A 22,154-nucleotide genomic window follows, 5' to 3' on the forward strand; every position below is an offset into this window, starting at 1 on the left:
TTCCAGACTTTGAGTTTTAAAAGTTTTTTGTCTTAAATATTAGTCATTATGATAAGAAGTGTATTTGAAGATATTTTTTATTATAAAAGAATCAGTTAAGGGGCTGGAGCAATAGCACCGTGGGTAGGGCATTTGCTTTGCATGTGGCCAGCTGACCTGGGTTCGATTCCCAGCATCCCATATGGTTCCCTGAGCAGCGCCAGGGGTAATTCCTGAGTGTGGAGTAACCCTTGTGCATTGCCAGATGTGACCCCCCCAAAAAAATAAAAGAATCTGCTAAGGTGCATATATGTACATAACTCAATAATAAGGGATAAAAGCCTATAAATATTATATCTTGGAAAACACTGACAAAAATGACTAAATTACTTTTTGGTATTATATCAATATACAAGTTAAAATTTATAATAGTTTGTAATAGTGTTAAGCATCTAAACAACATCAAGAATAAAAGCAAATAAAACTAACCTGGTTTGCTTGAATGACCCATTGTTTTTATATTTCTTTTGGTTTGGGGGTCACTTTTATCAGAGTTGAGGGGTTACAACAATAATCTGGAATCATACCTAGCAGTTTTTTTTTAAAACTATGTGGAACTAGGATCAAACTCGAGCCTTCTATATGCAAAGCATGTGTACTATCCCATTTGAGTTATCTACCCATCCCACTTTTGTTTTTAACAAAGTACATTTTGTCTTTTGAAATGTATGGGGAAAGTTTGAGATAAATTTCAAAGATAGAGTATGAAAGTTATAATTCTCAATCAAAGGTGAAACAGATGATTTAAGGGTCAGGTATAGCTGTCAGGAATCAAAAATCAGTGCAAAACTTGTGTCTGTTATTTTACTTCTGCCCTATTTTGACTTCTCTGTGCATGTTAGTGGCAACTCAGAGTTGAAACTTATCTATGTGAATAAGAATAGGCATTCTATTATATTGTATTAAGTGGTTTTAATTTTCTTATTTACAAAATCATATAGTGGTCACAAATTGGCACTTACTGATTTATTTTCTGATAACTATATTTGCAATTTTTTAAATTTCTGTTGAAATAAGCAATATAAAGTAAATTTGTTATGTACCTAAGTGTGCAGGTAAGATTGGGAGGGAAGCTGAGAACACTGGTGGAAGGAAGGTCACACTGGTGGTGTTGGAACAGGCTAGAAACAACTGTATAATGAACAACTTTGTAAATCACAGTGTTTGTGTGAATCACAGTATTTTGGATGAAAAATCAAGTTTTCAAAAATTTTCAGAGCATGGTGTGGTGGAGATGCAAGAATACAATACTTCATCCAGTACTCATACAATACATTTGAACGTGTTTCACTTTAAAAATTGTTCCAGGAATGATAACAAGAGTATTAAAATTGTAAATGAAAATAATATTAAATATAGTCTTACCAGGTTTCCAATGCTGAGTAGACTGGTGGTTTCTCCACTCATTGGATAATGTTCCAAGGCCAAAAAATATATGTTTAGAATTATACATATGACAAGGAAAAGATCAGTAAATGGGTTCATTATAATCTTATGGGTAAACTCTTTTAATTTTAACCAACAAGGAGAACAGTCCCAGATCAAGAAAGTTTTGGCAAATTTATACCAGCACAATGGCAACCTTTTTCTGGATTTTTTAAGTTCTGAAAAGTAAAAACAGAAAAACATTAGAAAAACATTAATTTAGTTCTAACAAATAGAAAATTGTAACTGTTAACATGCACAGAGAAGTCAAACTAGAATCCTTATTTGGGATTAGTAAATTGAAATACCTTTGTTAAAAAACAATAGGGAAAGTAAGTTTTCTCTATTTTATTGCTGCTTGCTGAGTTAGACAAAGAAATAAAAAAATTGTATATGAGAAGCAAAACCAAGAAGTATATCTCAAGAAAACAAGTATGAAATTAATTTATAGTATTATGACTTATAAAACAAAGTCCATGTTATCTATACAATGAGTTACTAGTTATGTGTCATAAAAGCATAGACAAGTGTAGAAACAAAACAATTATATTAATACCATATATTCCAATCTGTGTGTGTGTTTGTGTGTGTGTGTCTGTGTGTGTGTGTGTGCGCGTGTGCCACATGCAGAGGTCCTCTGGGCTTGTCTCTGGCTCTGCACTCAGAGATCACTCCTGGTGGGGCTCAGGAGACCATGTGGGTTCTGCCAAGGACTGGAAAACTTGGTTGACTGTGTGCAAGGCTAGCTCCCTACCCTCAGTACTATCTCCAGTCTCTTCATTTTAAATTGTAACACATCTGTTACTTCAAGGTTAAACAAATGAACAAATCCTTTAGAACTCTTTTGTGTCCCTTCCAATGCTAAGGCAGCAAGCCTATGGGAATTTTTATGCATTGTTCATCCTAAAATTCTTTGCTTGTTTCCTAAATCTTGGTTATTATAATATGAAATTCAGACACTCCTAGAATTTGTTTTAATTTGAATATTATAAGTACTACTTTCCACAGTATCTAAATATATATATTCTTTTACTTTACCCTTTTCATGTTGAAGAGTAGTATCATCCATGCTACTCATATCCAAAGAGGTGGCCATGGAAGTTGGTGATCTTTTCTTCATTTCTATTTGCGTGGTCTTGGTCTAAGAAGAAATTTTTGTGTGTGATTCTAATGCCAAAGGATTACAAACTTTAAAAAAATGCTAATTCTCACCTCCAGGAGACTTTCTATTCTCTATCACCTGTTCCATATACTAGAGGCATTTTTAAATTGACTTAGAATTACTTGGTAAATGAATAAAAATGAGTTGTAATGCATATAAATTATTGTATACTATGAGGACAGCTATAAAAGAAACAAAGGCTGAAAAACATTAATGAATCACTCCGATTTGACAAAGGATTAATGCGTAGCTTAGTAATGTATAGCTTAGTATTATGAAACATTGAACTGGCAAACAGGCTATTGAACAACAGTAGTTCTCTAATACCTTTTATTTTTCTATTGAAGATATTTTCAATATTTTGTAAATTCTTCAAATCAGAATTTTCCCATTTTGTAATGATGAAGTAAATATTGATGAGTATTAGGCAATTAAATGGATTCTTTAACATTTTTTATTATAAGATATATTATTACATAAAGCAATAGAATTTTGTTCTCACATCTCTTTCATAATTGTTTTATTGAGTTAGTGGAGGGGAAGATGAAAAGGAGGGGTATTGGGGTGGGGAAAGGAGGTAGATATACTGATGATAGTTGTGGTGTTGGAATTATATGCATTGGAAACCACCAGTAGCAGTATTATACATTACTAGACCGCAAAAACAAAATGTTAAGTAATTATTTTAAAGAAATCATGTTTTGTTGAGTTCTTTTTTACTAAACAGAGTGAAAAATAACCCAGTGTTGGAAAAGTACTTTAAGATTCTAACTCTGATTTTGATGGCACATGTTCTATACACCTATACACCAAGAAAAGTCCCAAATGTCTCTAGTGACAGGTAACAATTTTTAATTTGAATTTAAGCTCTTAAGGGTCAGTGAGGATCAGAGTATATGCTATTATCTCAATAATTTAAATAGATATTTAGGTCTGAGAAACAGTTAAGTTCCCAGTGTCATAAATACTGGAATGAGAGGTGGTAAAATGCAACTATTCTACCTACTGAATTCCATCAGCAAATTCTGTAGCTTTTACAGATATCTGTAACTTTATTTTTTGAGTAAGGTTGAATCTCAGTATGTGAACCTAGCATTTTCTTAGTCCATGATTACTCCAGAGAAGATTTTTAGCTGACTTTCAAGTTTGCATAATATAATTGGAGTGATAGCACAGCAGGTAAGGCATTTGCCTTGCATGCGGCTGATCAGGGTTTGATTCCTCTGTCACTTTCGGAGAGCCTGACAAGCTACTGAGAGTATCCTGCCCGCACAGCAGAGCCTAGCAAGCTACCTTTGGTGTATTTGATATGCCAAAAACAGTAAAAACAAGTCTCACAATGGAGATGTTACTGGTGCCCGCTTGAACAAATCGATGAGCAACAGGACGACAGTGCTACAGTGCAGCGCTAATTTCAAATTTCCATGAGTTAAAAACCAAAAAGGCATAATTTCCTGATTATTAAAACATGACATAAATTTTCATGTATATATTTATAAAATGATACTTTCTGATATAGTAAATAATACCCTTCATTGTATTCTTAAAGTAGATAGGGTCTAATATTTACAGTGTTTGTTGTTATCACACCAAATAGCAATTTTGTGAAAATTGTGTTTAGAGTGGATGAGGGTGTAGTGGGGAGAGTAATATAACAAGTATTATATACTTTTTAATATAGTCAATGCACAATTCTCCATTAATCTGACTTGAACTATTGATACACTTTAGGATATAAAACTAATGAACCACACATTTGCCTAATTTGTAGACCAATTGAGATTTAAAATATTGCAACATAAAAAGTTAGCTTTAAATCTCTTTGTTGCGCAAACTGAAAATCATAACAATAACCCCTTTGGTGTAGTTTAAAGGCTAAGAAAGGTATATGACTGAATTTTACATAATCTAATGTTATGATTACAATGGGGAAGGACATAAAGATTCTTCATCTACTTTTTAATTCTTTTTTGAGGGGAGGCGGCTAGGCGACACTCATGACTGTTCTCAGGCATTACTCCTGGCTCTGTGCTCAGGAATCACTCCTGTTAAGCTCTAGAGGCCATATGTGCTTCTGAAGTTCAAATCCGGATCAGCCTGTGCAAGACAAATGCCAAACCCAAAGTGTTATCTTCCCAGCCCTTCATCTAACTTTTCTTATCAACTTCATCTAACTGCTCTAACAGAAAAAGCACAGTCACATTTCTAACAACTTCCAAGACTTTTCAGATAAAAATATGACGTAGTCTTCTTGGATCCAGGCTTGATTTCTCTACTGCAGCCATACTTACCTTTAAAATTATCTGACCCACCCTGTTACTTTCTTCTTATAAAGCTTTGGAATCTTTCAACAGCTCTCAGCTCAACTCTCATTTCTTCAGCAAAATCTCTTTTAACACCTCTTCTAAGCTCTTAGAAACAAATACCATGCTTTTCTCTTTTATAACATTTGATGGCATTTTCTTTGCCTTTTTTATGGTAGAGAATACTGTATTGAACCAGTAGGGATCCAGTATCTATCTCACAATTAATAAAATATATTTGATATTTTTAATCATTGCTCTATTTTAAAATTATTAATGAAGTAGCTTTGGTTTATTACAATACATAGGTTTAAGTGTTTATTGTTACAAATAATCATCTATAGTAAATTTACTACTAAAGATCTAATCTGGGCCAGAAAGATAGTATAGTGGATGGGGCACTTGCCTTGCATATGGTCTACCCAGGTTTGATCCTCGGCAGCCCATATGGTTCCACAAGCCTGCCAGGAGTGAGTCTAAGTGCAGAGCCAGGAATAAGTCCTGAGCACAACTGGATATGGCCCCAAAACAAAACATAAAGAAATGTTGATAGATTTGGCAAATATGTATCCTTTTTGAGTGCCTGGAATGAATTAAAATTTACATTTCTCAGATTACAGAACTGTGCTTTCTCATATTGCAAGAACATAAATATTCAAGGAAATCTCTCAGTAAATTCCACATTGGAATTTGAATCTCACTAGTTTTAAGTCAGATCAGTCATTTAAAGGTATTTACTAGGTTGCATTTAAAAATTTTCTGAATCCTGGTGTTTCTTTTTGTGTGTTTGTCTGTTCACATATTTACAAAAAAGATAATTTTCATTCTCACTTTTCAGAAAACCTTTGCATGACAAAATGTTCTAGTACTCTCTCAGGAAAAGAAATATTTTAAATTGAGAGATTTTTAAATTAAAAATTGAGAGAGGCCTTTTGTGTTCCAGAGTATTCAAATGAATGGAGATATTGGGAAATCAGGAAATATTCCAAGTTCTTCATAAGTGGATTAATAGGGTATCTCATCTTGGGATAAGAGAAGTATTGTGCTCTTGGATACATTTTGTGTAGCCTTGGAATTTGAAATGCCACTTCAAAACAAATTACACATTCCACATACTATTTAGACTGTAATCATTCAATCTGAAGGACCCCAGACTCATATCTAGAGACAGAAAGCTTCTGTGATTTGTTTTTCTGTGACTTACTCATGAATGATATAATGGTTATACTCAATAGACTATTTTTTATGCATGTTTTCTTCATGCAGCCTATAATTGCTTCTTGTTTCAATGGTATGCATGTTCTGGGTCTCACAGAGACAAGTATCTACTAGTCATTTGATATGATACTTCATTATGTCATTCAGGTCCCACTTTTGGGAAAATTTATTTTTTCTAGAGCTTCTTCTTTAATAATAACCTAATGAAATGATTATTTAGGTAGGAAAAATTAACTTTTTTTTTGACTCAGAAGGGACCTTTGGCAATAGTGATCTTTTAGTTACCCTTCCATTTATGAGATAATAATGCAACATTGTATCTTGGTCCTATACTACCAACCACCCCAATCTCTTTTCACTTTTCTTATTTAAAAGTTTCCTACCTATTTCCCTTTTCCTCCCTCAAATATTTTATTTCACAGTTGGAGAAACAGGTAGAAGATTTATAGGTCTTGTGTATGTAAGAACTTATTTTTGGCTATTTACATGGGCTCTGTTCTTCCTTTCAGGAGGATAATTAGATTTTTAAAAATAAATTTTTACAATTTATTCATTGATATATTTGTCCACACTTCTAAATTTGCTAGACCAAATCATTTATTATTAGGCTAACATATAAAAGTAAATCCAAATACAAACATAATTTTAAAAACTGAGAGGGTCTTTTTCCCATACTGGAAAAGCCTGTGTTCTCTCCTATACACCTCTATCTCTCTCTCCCTTCCTGTCTTCTCATACTTCTCTAAGTAAATTTCTTTCAATGAAATGATTTTGTTTCACTATAAAAATTGCAATAGCACAGAAGGTAGGGAGTTTGCTTTGCATGCAGCCGACCCGGATTCGATTCCTCCACCCCCTCACAAAGCCTGTCAAGCTACCAAGAGTATCTCTCCCACACAGATATCCCGGCAGATATTCAATGTGCGAAAAACAGTAACAAAAAGTCTCACAATGGAGACGTTACTGGTGCCTGGTCAAGCAAATGGATGACAGTGATGACAGTAATACAGTGAAAGTAAATTAACTAGCTCCACTCTAGTATATTAGTTTTTTATTAAACTCTGAGGAGTGAAAATTGAGGGAGGGAGGTGGTGTTTGCCACACCAAGTGGTGCTCAGAACTTAATTCTGGCTCTGTGCTCAGAAATTATTCCTGCCGATGCTTAGTGAACCAAATATAATGCCAGGATCTAACTGGGGTCTGCCAAATGCAAGGACAGTGTATGAAGCCCTGTACTATCTCTTAAAATACTATAGAAAAAATTTATTGCATTCTATTAATCAGGAATTTAATTATTCCATGCATAAAAGAATAACCTGTATCATGAGTGTACATTTTCCTTTAAAATGTTATAAAGTCAGTAAAGTGACTTTTACCTTCATTGTTGGTATTTACACTTCATGGCTTTTTAATTATGAGTACTCCTGGCTTCTCTTTAAGCCCCTCGAATGTAAATTTTGCTTGCTTTTCTCTATGTGTCTTTGCTTACTTGTACTATCTGGAGAAGTGCATGTTCTCTATTGAACATATATTTTCCCTATTTCACTCCTTTCACATCTTTCTAAGCAAAGTTTCATTCTGTTAGAAACTATCTTACTTCACTAAAAAAAATGATTAATAAATTATCCTCCCACACCTGAGCAGAACAGAAATTCTTCAAAGTTGATTCTGATTTTCTGTTTAAAGCAAGTCTGAATCAATAAACTATACCTTGATTAAGAAAACTCAAACTAAAAAAAAAAACTGCATTCTTCATGGTTAGAATGCAATTTACATTTTAGAACAAAAAAGTATGTATTAAAGAAACCTTTATAATATTGGTCATTTTTACTACTTTACATTGAGAATTATGCAGTTGAATTTCCCACATTTGGGAAAATCGCAGGGGTCAGCACACCCAGGGTAAAATGATAAGACTCGCCCTGTGAAAACCACCTTCGTGATCATGGTGTCTCCCCTGCCAGGAAGTAAGAAGGACCTCTTCGGGGGCGGGGCCTAATGTGCACAGCCACTCTGAGGGACGGGTACGGGGTGCCACCCTCAAAAAGCCGAAACACAATCCACAATAGCCAAGACCTGGAATTAGCACAAGGATAAATATACTGTGAAATTTATATAAATGGTGGATTACTACTCAAATATAAACCTGAAGTTCCTTGCTATGTGGATGGAAGTAGAAGGTATCATGCTGAGTAAAGTGAGTCAAAGGCAGAAGAAATGACCTCAGAGCAACTCCATCAACCTCAAAGAAATCAACCTGAGGCCACTAATGTCCGAGATGCTGCCCAGAGACAGGCAGATGCATGTTAGTCAGTGTGCAGATCATTACAACATGCCAGTCACCAAAAGCTTGTATTCCGTAGACTCGGGTAGACCGGGAACACCTGGAAAGGCTGCCCCCAAAGCCTTCATCCCACTTGGAGAGCCCGGCAAACTACCAACAGTATCCTGTCTGCACAGCAGAGCCTGGCAAGCTACCCATGGCATACTCATTATGCCAAAAACAGTAACAACAACGGTCCTAATTTCCCTAATTCTGAAAGAGCCCCCAACATGCCTGGGCTACACTAGCATGCGACAGGGACAAATGGAGACATTACTGGTGTCCGCTCCAGCAAATTGATGGACAACGGGATGACAGTGATACAGTGATACATTGAAAAGGTAATAGAAGGTAACAAATACTATCTCTCTGATTCTCTAATTATGTACTTACAGCTACTGAACATCTTGTAGAAAGCATTAGACCTCAAATCTGTGAAGATAACTCAAATTCTGTGATGCTAAGAAGCAATTAAAAAATGTTTACCTCAGAGGCTTCATTTTCTTCTTGACAATCTTTCATGGTCTGATGAAGTGTTCCAGACGTCTTCACTTTTTCAGCAGTTGTCTGCTTTTCCTCTTCATAGGCCTTAACAATTTTGCCTAAGTACAAACTTGCCAAATAAAAGGCAAACCAAAAACTTACCACGATGAAAAATACCATGTAGATCTTTCCAGTAGCATAAAGGATCTAAGGGTAAGTATTAAAAAAAGAGAGAGAATAAAATTTTCTTTTCCTATATTATCCCTTTGTAATTGAAAAATAAACTCATCCCCCTGCCTCTACCCTTTCATGCACTCATCCCCTTTCTGTGCCAACTTGAAGTTGGATTCACAAATGCCAGCTTGACGGGATAATACCTTTGCTTAGCCCCCTCCACATTTGACCTATGGTATCCTGGCTGTCCAAAGCTGCTTATCTCCTCTCTATATCTTAGTGGCTGCACATCAATAGACCAATGATCATGTACTGAGACCTGCATCTTCCTATTGCTTCCTCCTCATCATCTCCTCCCTTGATTTTGAAGGATTCTAACTCTTTAGTCAATACATGGCTGGCTAGATGTTACATCTTCAACTCTGCTGGTTGAATCATTTCCCAGGGTTTCCAGAACTGTGTTAAAGCCTCTACCTCAGACCTCACAGGGCATACATATATATACTTCCTGTAGTGAAGTTGTGGACCGAAGTGTAGCCTTGGTGCCCTTATGCACTTCATGGTGATAGAAACATTTCTACTTCCATCCACCTGTCCCACAAAAAACTCCTCAAAAGGCTGTGGTGGTAATAGGAAACCATAAAATCCTAAATTACACCAAGAGGAGAGGTGAGACTAATGATATTAAAAATCACCTTAAATCCATATCTAGAGCTCATAACAGTAAAACAGAAACAGCAAAATTTATTGGAATAGGTCTGGAAAAGAATGGAAAGAACAGTGCGCATTTAAATCCCTCAGAAAGCTTCTTCAGGGTGTGGAGTGGTAAACTATCCCAAATCTGACCAGGAGTATCTGGAAAATGTACACTGGTGGAGGGATGGGTGTTGGAATACTGTATGACTTAAATCCAATCATGAACAGGTTTGTAAGGGTCTATCTCACAGTGATTCAATTAAAAAAGTTAAAAATAAAATCTCACCAGGAGTGATTTAGGACATACTGCAAAATCAGGAGTAAGCCTCAAGCACCTCCGGGTGTGGCCCAAAGACCAAAAACAAACAAACAAAAATCCATTGAATTTACCACAAATACACAGCATTTTAGAAAGCCCTAAAGACTACAAAAAATCCTAGAAAACAAAGCTTCCACAGTAATATGATCAGCTACAAAATCAGCACTAGGAAATCCATAGCAGTCTATATGCCAATAATGAAAGTAAAGACCTTGATAATACACCTAAATTCATAAGTTACAGTGGGAATAACATAGACAGAACCCTACATAATATTGATTCTAGAGGTATCTTCAAAAATTTGATGTCATTGGCCAACCAAATGGAAGTTAAAATGAAAAAATGGGACATACCAAATAAGAAACTTCTGCACCACAAAATAAAAAATGACAATAATGAAAACACACCCCTGAAACAGGAAGGAAATATCTGTCTACTATTCATCTGACAAAGGATTAATAACTAAAAAACATAAAGCACTTATAAAACAACAAAAATAAAATTAATCAATCACATCCAAAAATGAGAAGATGAGATGAACAGATACTTCCTCAAAGAAGACTTATGATGAACAATAGTATATTTTTTAAAAATGTTCTGCATCTCTACTCATCAGGGAAACACAACCAAAACAGTGAGACATTAACTCACCACAGTAAGACACATAAACAAGGTGGGAGGGGACCACTTTGGTATGAATATTTGGGAAAAAGAAACTTCATTCACTGATGCTGGGCACATTGATTGATTCAGGTTTTTGGGAAAACTATATGAACACTTCCCAAAGAAAAAAATACTTCTCATTTAAAATTAAGTTTCCATATGAATCAATAATTTCACTTCACGGTATCTATCCCAATGACTCAAAAACTATTAAGAAATAAATTTATCCTCCTATGTTCATTACAACATTATTAACAATAACCAAAATATGGAAACAATCCAAATGTCTAAGAACAGATAAATTAATAAAGAAACTATGTCATTACACACACAATAGAATACTACTTAGCCAAGAATTTTCTCTAAGAAAAGAGAAAATAATGCAATTTGCCTCTACTTGAATAGAATTGAATGGTACCATTTTACGTGAAATCAGAGGGAGAGGGACAGATACAGAAAGAAATCTCTTATAAGTGAGATATAAAGAAGAATAATGAAGGAATAGAAGACGGACAAAATCAATAGAATCTGAGAACTGACCTATAGAGGTAAGCCTATCACAGTGGTGAGATATTGTGTGAGGGTAGTGATTGAGGGAAGATCCCTGTGACAATGGTGGAGGGGACTGGTCTGGCTGAGAGAATTGTACTGGAACATTTTATACATGAAACCATATCATTGACAGTATAGTAAATCATGGTGATCAAAATCATATTTTTAAAAAGAGTGAATCTAGCAATTTAATTAATTTGGGGTAAGCATTTGATATTTATATTAATGGAAAAATATAAAAAATATTATCTCAGAATAAAACATAAGAGTAGAAAGATGAAATATTATTTATTTTTATTTTTGAAAACATATTTATTTATTCGGCTTTTTTGGGTCATACTCAGTGATGCTCAGGGATTACTTCTGACTCTGTGCTCAGAAATTACTACTGGTGATATGTAGGGAACCATATGAGATGCCGGTGATCAAACCTGGGTTAGTCACGTGCAAGGCAAATGCCCTACCCATTATGCTATCGCTCTGTCCCCAGAATACTATTTTTTGAATTTGAACCTTATATACATATATATATGTACATATATATGTACATATATATGTGTATATATATATATATATATATATATATATACCACTTCTGGGAATATATCCTGGAGAGGCAAAAAAGTATAGACGAAATGACATCTGCACTTATCTGTTCATCGCAGCACTGTTTATAATAGCCAGATTCTGGAAAAAAACCCAAGTGCCGGAAAAAAAGGTACATCTACACAATGGAATACTATGCAGCTGTTAGAAAAGATGAAGTCATGAACTTTGCTTACAAGTGGATCAACATGGAAAGTATCATGCTTAGTGAAATGAGTCAGAAAAAGAGAGATAGACAGAGAAAGATCGCACTCATCTGTGGCATATAAAATAACAGAATAGGAGACTAACACCCAAGAATAGTAGAAATAAGTACCAGGAGGTTTGCTACATGATTTGGAAGCTGGCCTCACATGCGTGGGGGAAAAGGCAGCTCATATAGAGAAGGGAACACCAAGCAAAATATGGCTGGAGGACCTGCTCGGGATGGGAGATGCATGCCGAAAGTAGACTAGAGAGTGAACACGATGGCCACTCAATACCCCTATTGCAAACCACAACACCCAAAAGGAGAGAGAGAACAAAAGGGCGGGGTGGGGTGGGGGAGTAGGATGGAAGGGGTGGGAGGAATACTGGGATCATCAGTGGTGGAGAACGGGCACTGGTGGAGGGATGGATTCTCGAGCATTATATGATTGAAACACAAGCATAAAAATATGTAAATCTGTAACTGTACCCGTACGGTGATTCACTAATTAAAAAAAAAAGAATATCTCATTTGATTAAGAAGCCTTAGGGAAATGTGGGAAAACATACAGTTTACTTAAATGAAGTCACTTATGCATAGAAAAAAATGCAAGGTTTAGCTTTTCAAGTATGATTATGTCTACATTGTAAGACTTATCAAATAACAAGCAGACATTGCAATGCCCACCAAAGAGTCCATCTATTTATCCTTACAGACTATGAGTTATTAAAAAGTTAAACATAAAATTGGGAGAGCATTAATTTTTGCATTTATATTTGAATGAACAAGTAATTCCTTTAAAAAACATTATATGTACATATATACATACATATATTACATATTACATTTGACCATTAGTTTAGAATAATGGCTTATGACACCATTTCTGTGTGCAGGGAAGATTTTCTATATTCTTACCTGATGATAAAGTGATTCAGGGAAATCTTGTGTCATTAAACGAAATAGGGCAAGGAGGGCCCACCCAAAATTGTCAAAATTTGTATATCCGAAGTCAGGATTCATGCCAGCACTGACACACACATATCCCTCAGGACACTGACTAAATAAGAAAAAGAAATTAAAAAATCTGCTTACTCTTATACATTCAGATTCCGAGTAAACCACAAATGCAGACCATTTGCCCATGAATAATAAATGAATAGATTCTTCTTCCACAAAGAGTAACTCCTCAAACAATTCCTAGTAGAAAAGCTGCAAACGTGTCTGATTTTTAAGTCCATGTAAGTGAACATGGACTAATTAAGCTAAAATAAAAAATGACCTCACAAGTGGTTATTTTCAAGTCTTTCTTAAGATTTCTTTATTAACCAATACTTCACTTTCCTAAGATGAAAGTGTAGCTGATGGAAAAATCACTCACAAAAATTAAGCAGCAGTAGTTAAGCGTTTTATTTTCAAATTTTCTCATCTCAAATCTTTCAGTCCCATTATTTGTGAGAAAACACTTTTACTTTATTAATAATTTATAAGCAGTACTTATATTTTGGTAGAAAAATTGGATAAAATATTTTTTCATTTTTTTCATGGGTCTCTCACACTTTCCTCTACTGAGACATTATAAGATGGTCAGTTATTGCTTTTTGGCTCATTAATTCTATTTCCCTCTATTTATACTCTTTTTTTTTCTTTTTTTTCTACCTGCACTATGAGCACTATTTATACTCTTAACCAGTTCTGCCCACATTATTTTGGGGGTCTTGTTTTAAATATATTTGTGGGTAAGAAGTGTGAGACAATGTGAAGTATAAAAATATTTATGCACTGAGGTTTGCTAAAGTGATGACTCACAGAATCAAACTAAGTGAATTTTTATTTTAGGCATTAACTTTTGGGATAGTTTGCTATGCAGCAAATTGTGGTGTCTACTGCTAAAACATTATATGATTTTCTCTTCTGATCTTTGAATATATCATTTTGATTCTGACTGTACCAGACTAGCTTATCTTCAGTATGCATGGATTTTGACTATTCTTGACCAGATTCCTTCATTATGAGTTTTGGATGTTCATTTATAAAAAGTTGACATGGCATAAGACTGTCACACTGGGCTGAATTTCCAATTTAGGCTTGTGAATAGATTGACAGCTTAGTATTAACTGGCTATAAAGGAGATGAGCAAGAGACAAATGTCAATTATACTAATACAACTAAACTGCAAAATTCATACTCTTCTTCCTTATACCCACCTCAATTGCCTTTTTGCCAATGTCCACCCCAGAAGGAGAAAAGCCTGATGTTATGAATAACTATCAACTCATCTTAGCTGAGAAATGTAACAATTACACAGTCACAACATTGCTAATGACCCTATTTCCAGTTTCCCATATCTCCATCTGAAACTATAAGACAACATATGAAAATTGTGTCATTTTTCTAAAGAGTTACTTATAAACATGATTTTTTGTTTAGCACTGTAGCACTGTAGCACTGTCGTGCCATTGTTCATCAATTTGCTTGAGCGGGCACCAGTAATGTCTCCACTGTGAGACTCGTTGTTACTGTTTTTGTCATATCGAATACGCCACGGGTAGCTTTCTAGGTTCTGCCATGTGGGTGGGATACCCTCGGTAGCTTGCCGAGCTCTTGGAGAGGGACAGAGGAATCAATCCCAGGTCAGTCATGTGCAAGGCAAATGGCCTACCCGCTGTGCTATTGCTCCAGTCAGAATTTTTTTTAATAAGATTTTTATTAATTTATCTTTATGGGGCCAGAGAGATAGTACAGTGGATAAGGCACTTGCTTTGCATGCTGCCAACCCAGGTTCCATTTCAACCTAGGAATGGCTCCCAAGGATGCTGAGCACTGCTAGGGAGACCATTTCTATGCCCCCAAAAGCCATTAAAGTAAGTAAAATAAGGCGTATTTTAAAATTCTTTTCTCCAAAGTCTTCTAATCAATGAAAAGAATGCAATGTTTGTTTTTTGATAATTCTCACTAGCCCTGTAATTAATTACATTTCTCGGCAGTTTTGATTAAATAATGCAATCAAATAAAAACTGTCAGCAAAAGCAAAAAAAATAGTTCAATAAATTTGACTGATAACTGATAATAACTTTATGGAAGTAAAGTTATTATCAATGGACTTGTAGAAGTACATTGGAAATATATATACATACCTTGCATCTGACCTGTTACCACAAAGAAGAGCAGACGTTTCTCCCTCCATGTAATAAAAATTGTTTGTTTCTGAAAAATAAGGAAGAATAATATTCTTTAGGCCATAGTGAGAAGAAAATATAACTATGATTTATTTAGATTGGCATAAAGATAATTATGCCTCACTGCAGTGAAAAGGAAAGAACATATAACCTATTTTTTTCTTTCTCTCCCTTTCTCTCTCCTTTTTTTCAATCTAGAAATTATACTAGCATCCAACAAACAGGCCAAAAGACCTCTGGGCATTCACCTACCTACTCCACAGTCACCAAATTGAAAAAGCTCAGCACTGAAAGGCGAGAAGCCCATTTAAAATTAGAGATCAGATATTCTGGGAAAAGCCATTAAAATGGGACAGAATAGACTGTAATTTGCATTAGCTTATCACCACAGGGTGTTTGATATACCAATCCTCTAATCAAATCTCTGGTTATTTCTGAAAGTAAGAGGTCAAAACTTGTTATGTTGGTTGCAGGGGAGAAAAGGTCATACAGAGATCTTGTCAAAAACCTCAGTAAAACAGAATGCTGAGACTGAATGAATTATACTAAAAAGGGGGAGAGATGGGGCTTTGGGAGCAGGAAAGCATCTAGAACTCCAGGGCACTTCTTTTCTAAGCAGGTAAAGATGTAGTCTCCACCTGAAATCAGTAGTGTCAACTAATTCAATCTCATTTAGCAGTGTTAGGAGGCAGGCTGAATCCTCTTTCACTTGCAGATTCAAGGTCTTAGATAAAGCCCAATAGCCTCTGGTATTTAACCAGATCCTACAATTTAGCCAAACTGAGTCCTTCAGGCTGTGATCCTAGCAGGAAAGGAGCCAGAAGTGTGAGGACACCCAAGTCTCTAGGACCCCAGTGAACTCTACTATAAAGTAAGGTCCCATGTGGCATTAGACTGGGTACTATAAAGATAAAGTCCCAGGAATTTTAGCAGGTATAGTGCAGCAGACCCATCACCACCCCCCCTCACCTCCCCCCCCCCCCCACACACACACCTTATGACTTCAATTACCACCCAAACTTTGGAAACATGCTAGTCTCCAGGACTCCCAGGGAACCCATTCACAGATGAAAGACATATTCATGCAGTCACTCATAGGAAGGGCTCTGGACAGATAAGGAATAGCAGTGTTTTCGGCAGTCGAGAATGAAACCGTATGAGGCCCCATTTCCCCACATCTCACTGGAAAATTCAAGGTAGTATGTATCCAGAGCAAGTCAGCAATGGCAGCATATACCTGTGGCTAAAACTTCAGAGGAAAATTTTGGTACCATAGGTGTTTGAGTTCAGACAAAAAATGAGTCATCCCAGAGAAGAGAAGCTTTAGACAGACTGGTACTCCCCACAGAGTGGTGACTGAAGGAAGCCCCTGACAAAACAGCCCTCTCCTGCTTAATACCCCGAAAAACAGACTCAATATCCAAAACTAGAACCACAATTTCTCTCACTGGAAACACACACAAAATGTTTTTTTTTTTTTTAAAGATAAATCCTGGGGTCAGAGAGGGAGTATAGAGGATGTCTGCCTTGCATGTAGCCAACCTGGGTTCAATCAATCCCTTGAAGCTTATGTGGTCCAGTGAGATTCACCAGGAATAATCCCTGGATTAGAGCTGTGGGTAAACCTTGAGCAATGCTGGGTGTGGCACTATCACCCCACAAAAAAATCCACAAAACCTCTAATTTATGTGACAAAATAAATAAGAAATAAAATTCCCGGGGCAGTTAGAATGAAAACCTAGCATGCAACCAACCTAGACTTGATTCTTGGCAGGGGCCCCTAAGCATTGCCAGGTGCAGCCTCAGAGACCCCTGACAACTGCAAGGTATAGGTCTGGCAGCCTCTAAATTTCTGGGGTGGCTCAGGAAATCAATAGCACCTCAGAGCCCTGAGCAAAGTCACATCCTCAGGCCCTAGCACAGAACCGCTTTGTCAAGAATTGTCAGGGGTTTTCCCAAGTCTCAGCACTGTTTGAGAGCTCCCAAAAGAAATTCAATTCTCCAACAATCTGAGTATGCTAAATTGGGGAGTCTAATAGACAATAAATTTAAAACAACTATTATGTAGGTAATCAATGAAATGCATCAAAGAAAACATTAGCAAAGAGCAAAACATCAACAACAAAAAAAGTAAGTGTAGGAACAGAGGGAGACCATCTCCAAAGAGATTAGAGGTATTGGATAAGTTCAAACAGAGATGAGGAATTTTAAAAACATTATGAATGAAATGAAAATCTATGGAAAGTATAACAAGCAGGCTCATTCTCATAGATAAATAATAAATGAAATTGAAGATAAAATTCCACTAATGACTCAAATGGATTAGGAGAAATAAATGTTAAAAAAACAAAGAAATCCCTATGGCATTAAAAAAAAGGATAATGGAAATACACGAATGTAGCCAGGGAATAGAGCACCTATTTAAAGAAATTATACTTGAGATCTTAGCAAACCCAAACAAACAAAAACTAGACATAGAAGTTTAGGGAATATACATGCATATATATATATGTATATATATGTATATATGATACCCAGATTTCAAAATACAAAAATGCCTATACCAAGACACATCATTATTAAATTATTAGTGAACATAAAAGAAAAGATTATTAAAATCTACTCGGGAAAAACAGATGGGCACTATACAAAGACACCATGATCAAGACATTGCTAGATTTCTTAGAGAAAAGTCTCCAAGCTAGGTGTGGAACTGACATGCTCATGATTCTAAAAACTTCTAGCCAAAAATAAACTATCCTAAAAAATTATTATTAGGAATGGGATTTAAAGGCAGATTGAACTTTCAAAATTCTAGCTTTATCACCAAGTGGATGCTGTATGTTGAAATATTTACTGCTTTTCTGCTTTTCTGTTTTCTTGTTTGAGATGAGGATTACTTATGTGTCATCTGTGCAATTATTGCGAAGATACATGATCAGGCATCTATATACCTTATGAAGAAGGGGTTAAGTAATATTTATCTAGCATTATTTCTATTAATCTAAACTATTTTGAACCTAATAATCACCAAAATAAAATTTGAACACATTTAAAGTGGGTTGTATAATAGAAATCAAAGTAAGAATTTCTGTAATGGAGACCATGTTTAATGCACAAAAATTACTTATGAATAAACTTTCATTTATGTTATATTTTAAACAAACCACTTTACTAAAGATAGTATTACAAAGGTCATCCTCTGGTGAAACTACAAATAAAATTGTGGCCATATTTATTTTGTAAAGGATACAACTTTGACTTAGCTGTCTAAATTGGGACTTTTTCCTTCTGATAAATGAAACTGATCTAACTTAATACTTGAGCATAATCAAAAAATATGATTTTTCCCCTGAAATTGTCATGACTGTTACTCTGAACTTGTCATGATTGTTTTTCTGAACTTGTGATTATAGTCAACATTTCTGGTGGTTTCAATAGTTAATTATAATTCAAAATTTCTGATTTTACTCAACATGCCGTGATTATTTTTCTGAACTTGTCATGATTGTTACTCAACATTTCTATAAAGAATAATCTACCATTAAAACATTTTCATTTGGGAGCTGGAACAATTAGTACAGCAGGTAGTATAGCAGGCAGTATTTACAAAAGGCCAACCCAGGGATCAATCCTCTACCCCCCATATGGCCCCTTGAGCAGACCCAAGAGTGATGCCTGAGTGCAAAGCCAGGAGTAAGTCCTGAGCACTGCGAAATGTGGCTCTCAAATCAAAACAAAAACAAAAAAAGGAGTTTCACTTGACATAGAACGACAAGTGATTCTTACCTCGAATATAAAATGGGTTTCCAGTTTTATTGTGCAGACTTTCAGTTTCATTTTCTTTAGGCCACCGAAAACATTTATGTGTAAGTTTACCCATGAAGAATTCCATCCCAATTATAGAAAATACTTGCAGAAAGAGCAGATTTAAGATAATAACACCACTAAGTTTCCTCACACATTTGATCAGGATCTTTACAAAAGACTTAATACCTGAAAAGAGAAATAAGTTGTTTTGATTTTTAAAAACTTTTTCTAAAGTAGAATTAGTAAAATTTTTTCCATGGCAAATATATATTTTAGATAAACCAATAGATTTTTGTTAATAATAGATAATTATTATTTAGATAATAAACAAAAACCCAAACTAATGCAAGATTTTAGATTTATTATTTGTGTATACATGTGTGCAGCTATATTCTTGAAACTTATAAAGAATTTAAACCAGTGGTAAACCAATAAAGTTCTTTTTGTTAGTCTGCTTGCTTGTTTGTTTTGGGGCCACATCTGGCTAAACTCACGGGTTACTCCTGGCTTTGAATAAGGAATTACTCCTGGCAATGCTCAGGAGAATATATGGGATATAGGGAGTGGAACACAGGTCAGCTGTGTGCAAGGCAAATGCCCTACCTGTGGAACCATCACTATGGCAATAAAGTTCTATTTTAATAAGCAGTATTCTTTATTATTACTTTCACAATTTTTAATAATTCAATTTTTGAAGCTAAAATATGAATATTTTAATGATATGAAAAATACTTATGTATTGAAAATTCATTCTTAAGGAGAGCTTTAAGTACACCTAGTTTTGTAATTAATAAATAGAATATTCTGGTTCAATTCAGACAACATAAAAAATAGAAAAAATGCCTTTAATAAATTAAACTGTTGGCTTTCATTCCTCCTTCCCTTTTTTTTTCCTCCCTTTTTTATTCTGGTATATGTTTGTTTGGACTGGAGCAATAGCACAGCAGGAAGTGAGTTTGCCTTGCACGCAGCCGACTGGGGTACGATTCCTCCATCCCTCTCGGAATGCCTGGCAAGCTACCCATGGTGTATTCGATATGCTAAAAACAGTAACAACAAGTCTCACAATAGAGACGCTACTGGTGCCTGCTTGAGCAAATTGATAAACAATGGGACAAGAGTGCTACAACAGTGCAGTGCTATATGTTTATATTTGATGTCTTATTAGCTACTTATTTAAAAGGGGAAGATGATACTAGTTCTGTGACACTGACCAAGTTCTAAACATTTTATGCCTCAATTTTGTTGTCTAAAATACACAGACAATAGTGTCTAATTCAAACAGTAAAAAACTAGACTCTAGACTTGCTCTTCAAGCCCATGGTTTCTCGTAAACATGTTTCTTGCTTGCTTCTCTGTTATTTTGCTTGCCTTTTTCCACTCTGGAGAAGACTGTGTTCTCTTTAAAACATGTACTTCTCCCTTTTTTTCTCCTCATATCTTTCTAAATAAGTTTTAATAAATACTTTCTTGCTTCACACAAACACACCACACACACACACACACACACATACACACCAGAAATTAGAATCTAATTTTAATGGCCTTTTCAAATGTCTTACTTGTGTCTAACAGGATATAATTTAAATAAAGTTACTTTTGAGATTAGAAAAATGTGACTCAGTGGGGCTGGAGAGATAGTAGAGGGTACGGTGGTTGCCTTGCATGCAACCAATCTAAGGTTCTATCCCTACCATCTCATATAGTCCCCTGAGCACTGTCAGGAATAATTCCTGAGTGCAGAGCCAGGAGTATCCACTGAACATTGATGGGTGTGGCACCAAACCCCCAAATTAAAGAAAATATGACATCTAGGATAATATACAGCTAGAACACAGATAAAAAGCCCTTCTATAGCAATGAAAAAAAGGAGCTACCAATTAAGAAAAAATATTTGCATTATTAGCTACACCTGTAAACCTACATCTACTTATAGGTTGTAGCATGTGCAGTCAATAGTTTTATTTAGAAAAACATAAACTCTGATAGGGAGAAGATAGAACATAAAATATTGCAGCGGAAAATCTTCTAATATGTGTATTCTGTGTTATATTTAAAGATTTACAGGAATAATAAACTCAAATCTTTATAAAGACATGAACAGAGGGAGTGGAGGGGCCCAACAGAGCATGTCTGACCTTATTTATAATTGGCATTTGTCATGCAGTAATGAAAGGAGATCTGTGCTGTCAAACTCATCCAAGTTAACTTTCATTTTAATATTTGAATTACCAGGTTCTTAAACAAACAGTTTGCATCAATACAATGCTTTCTTAAAATACAAAATATGTTTCTCATTCAAAAACAACCCACAGATATTTTTGCTGCAAACTTCTAATTCATAATATTTCTACTGTTTGGCTACCCAATAAGAACAATAATTTGAAATTCACGCTTTGTTGATTTAACTTCAGACTTCACTGTCTGTCACTGTTATTCCATTGCTCATCTTGAGCGGGCACCAGTAACATCTACATTGTGAGACTTATTACTGTTTTTGGCATATTATATATGCCACGGGTAGCTTGCCAGGCTCTGCTGTGTGGGCGAGATACTCTTGGTAGCTTGCAGAGCTTTCCAAGAGGGCGGAGGAATGAAACCTGGGTCTGCCACGTGCAAGGCTAATGCCCTACCGCCCTACCACTGCGCTATTACTCCAGCCTATATATATATATATATATATATATATATATATGTATATATATGTATACATATGTATATGTATGTATATATATGTTATAATGTGGGTGAAAGGTGAAAGTGTTAAATGATACAACTGCTTTGGAAAATTAGCACTTTCTTTTAAAATTAAACATACAATTACCTATGCCATGACACTTCATTGGGATTAATTTTTTAAGTTAAATCTTCCCACTGTTAACTGAGACTTAAACCTGAAAGCTTTGTAACTTTCCACATGGTGAATCAATAAAAGAATTAAATATATAGATATATAAAAATCTTCCCAGTGTTGAGTATTTTATTGTACTTTTACCTAGCAGATAAACAGGAAAT

General features: G+C 35.3%; 1 protein-coding gene and 1 pseudogene across 2 annotated transcripts in view; both read right to left on the reverse strand.

Moving 5' to 3' along the window:
* SCN7A (sodium voltage-gated channel alpha subunit 7) overlaps positions 1-22,154 on the reverse strand; it is an 87,618-nt gene that overhangs the window by 30,899 nt on the left and 34,565 nt on the right. For both annotated transcript variants that reach the window (XM_055123089.1, XM_055123088.1), the window contains 6 exons: positions 19,119-19,325; positions 15,288-15,357; positions 13,069-13,210; positions 8,957-9,160; positions 2,503-2,605; positions 1,405-1,643 (listed from right to left, as the gene is read on the reverse strand). In XM_055123089.1, coding sequence (XP_054979064.1) covers positions 1,405-1,643; positions 2,503-2,605; positions 8,957-9,160; positions 13,069-13,210; positions 15,288-15,357; positions 19,119-19,325 — 965 coding nt within the window. The remainder of the gene's footprint in view (positions 1-1,404; positions 1,644-2,502; positions 2,606-8,956; positions 9,161-13,068; positions 13,211-15,287; positions 15,358-19,118; positions 19,326-22,154) is intronic.
* Positions 7,990-8,118, reverse strand: LOC129400274 (U1 spliceosomal RNA; annotated as a pseudogene).

Source organism: Sorex araneus, chromosome X (assembly GCF_027595985.1).
Source record: "Sorex araneus isolate mSorAra2 chromosome X, mSorAra2.pri, whole genome shotgun sequence".
Classification (NCBI taxonomy): Eukaryota; Metazoa; Chordata; class Mammalia; order Eulipotyphla; family Soricidae; genus Sorex; species Sorex araneus.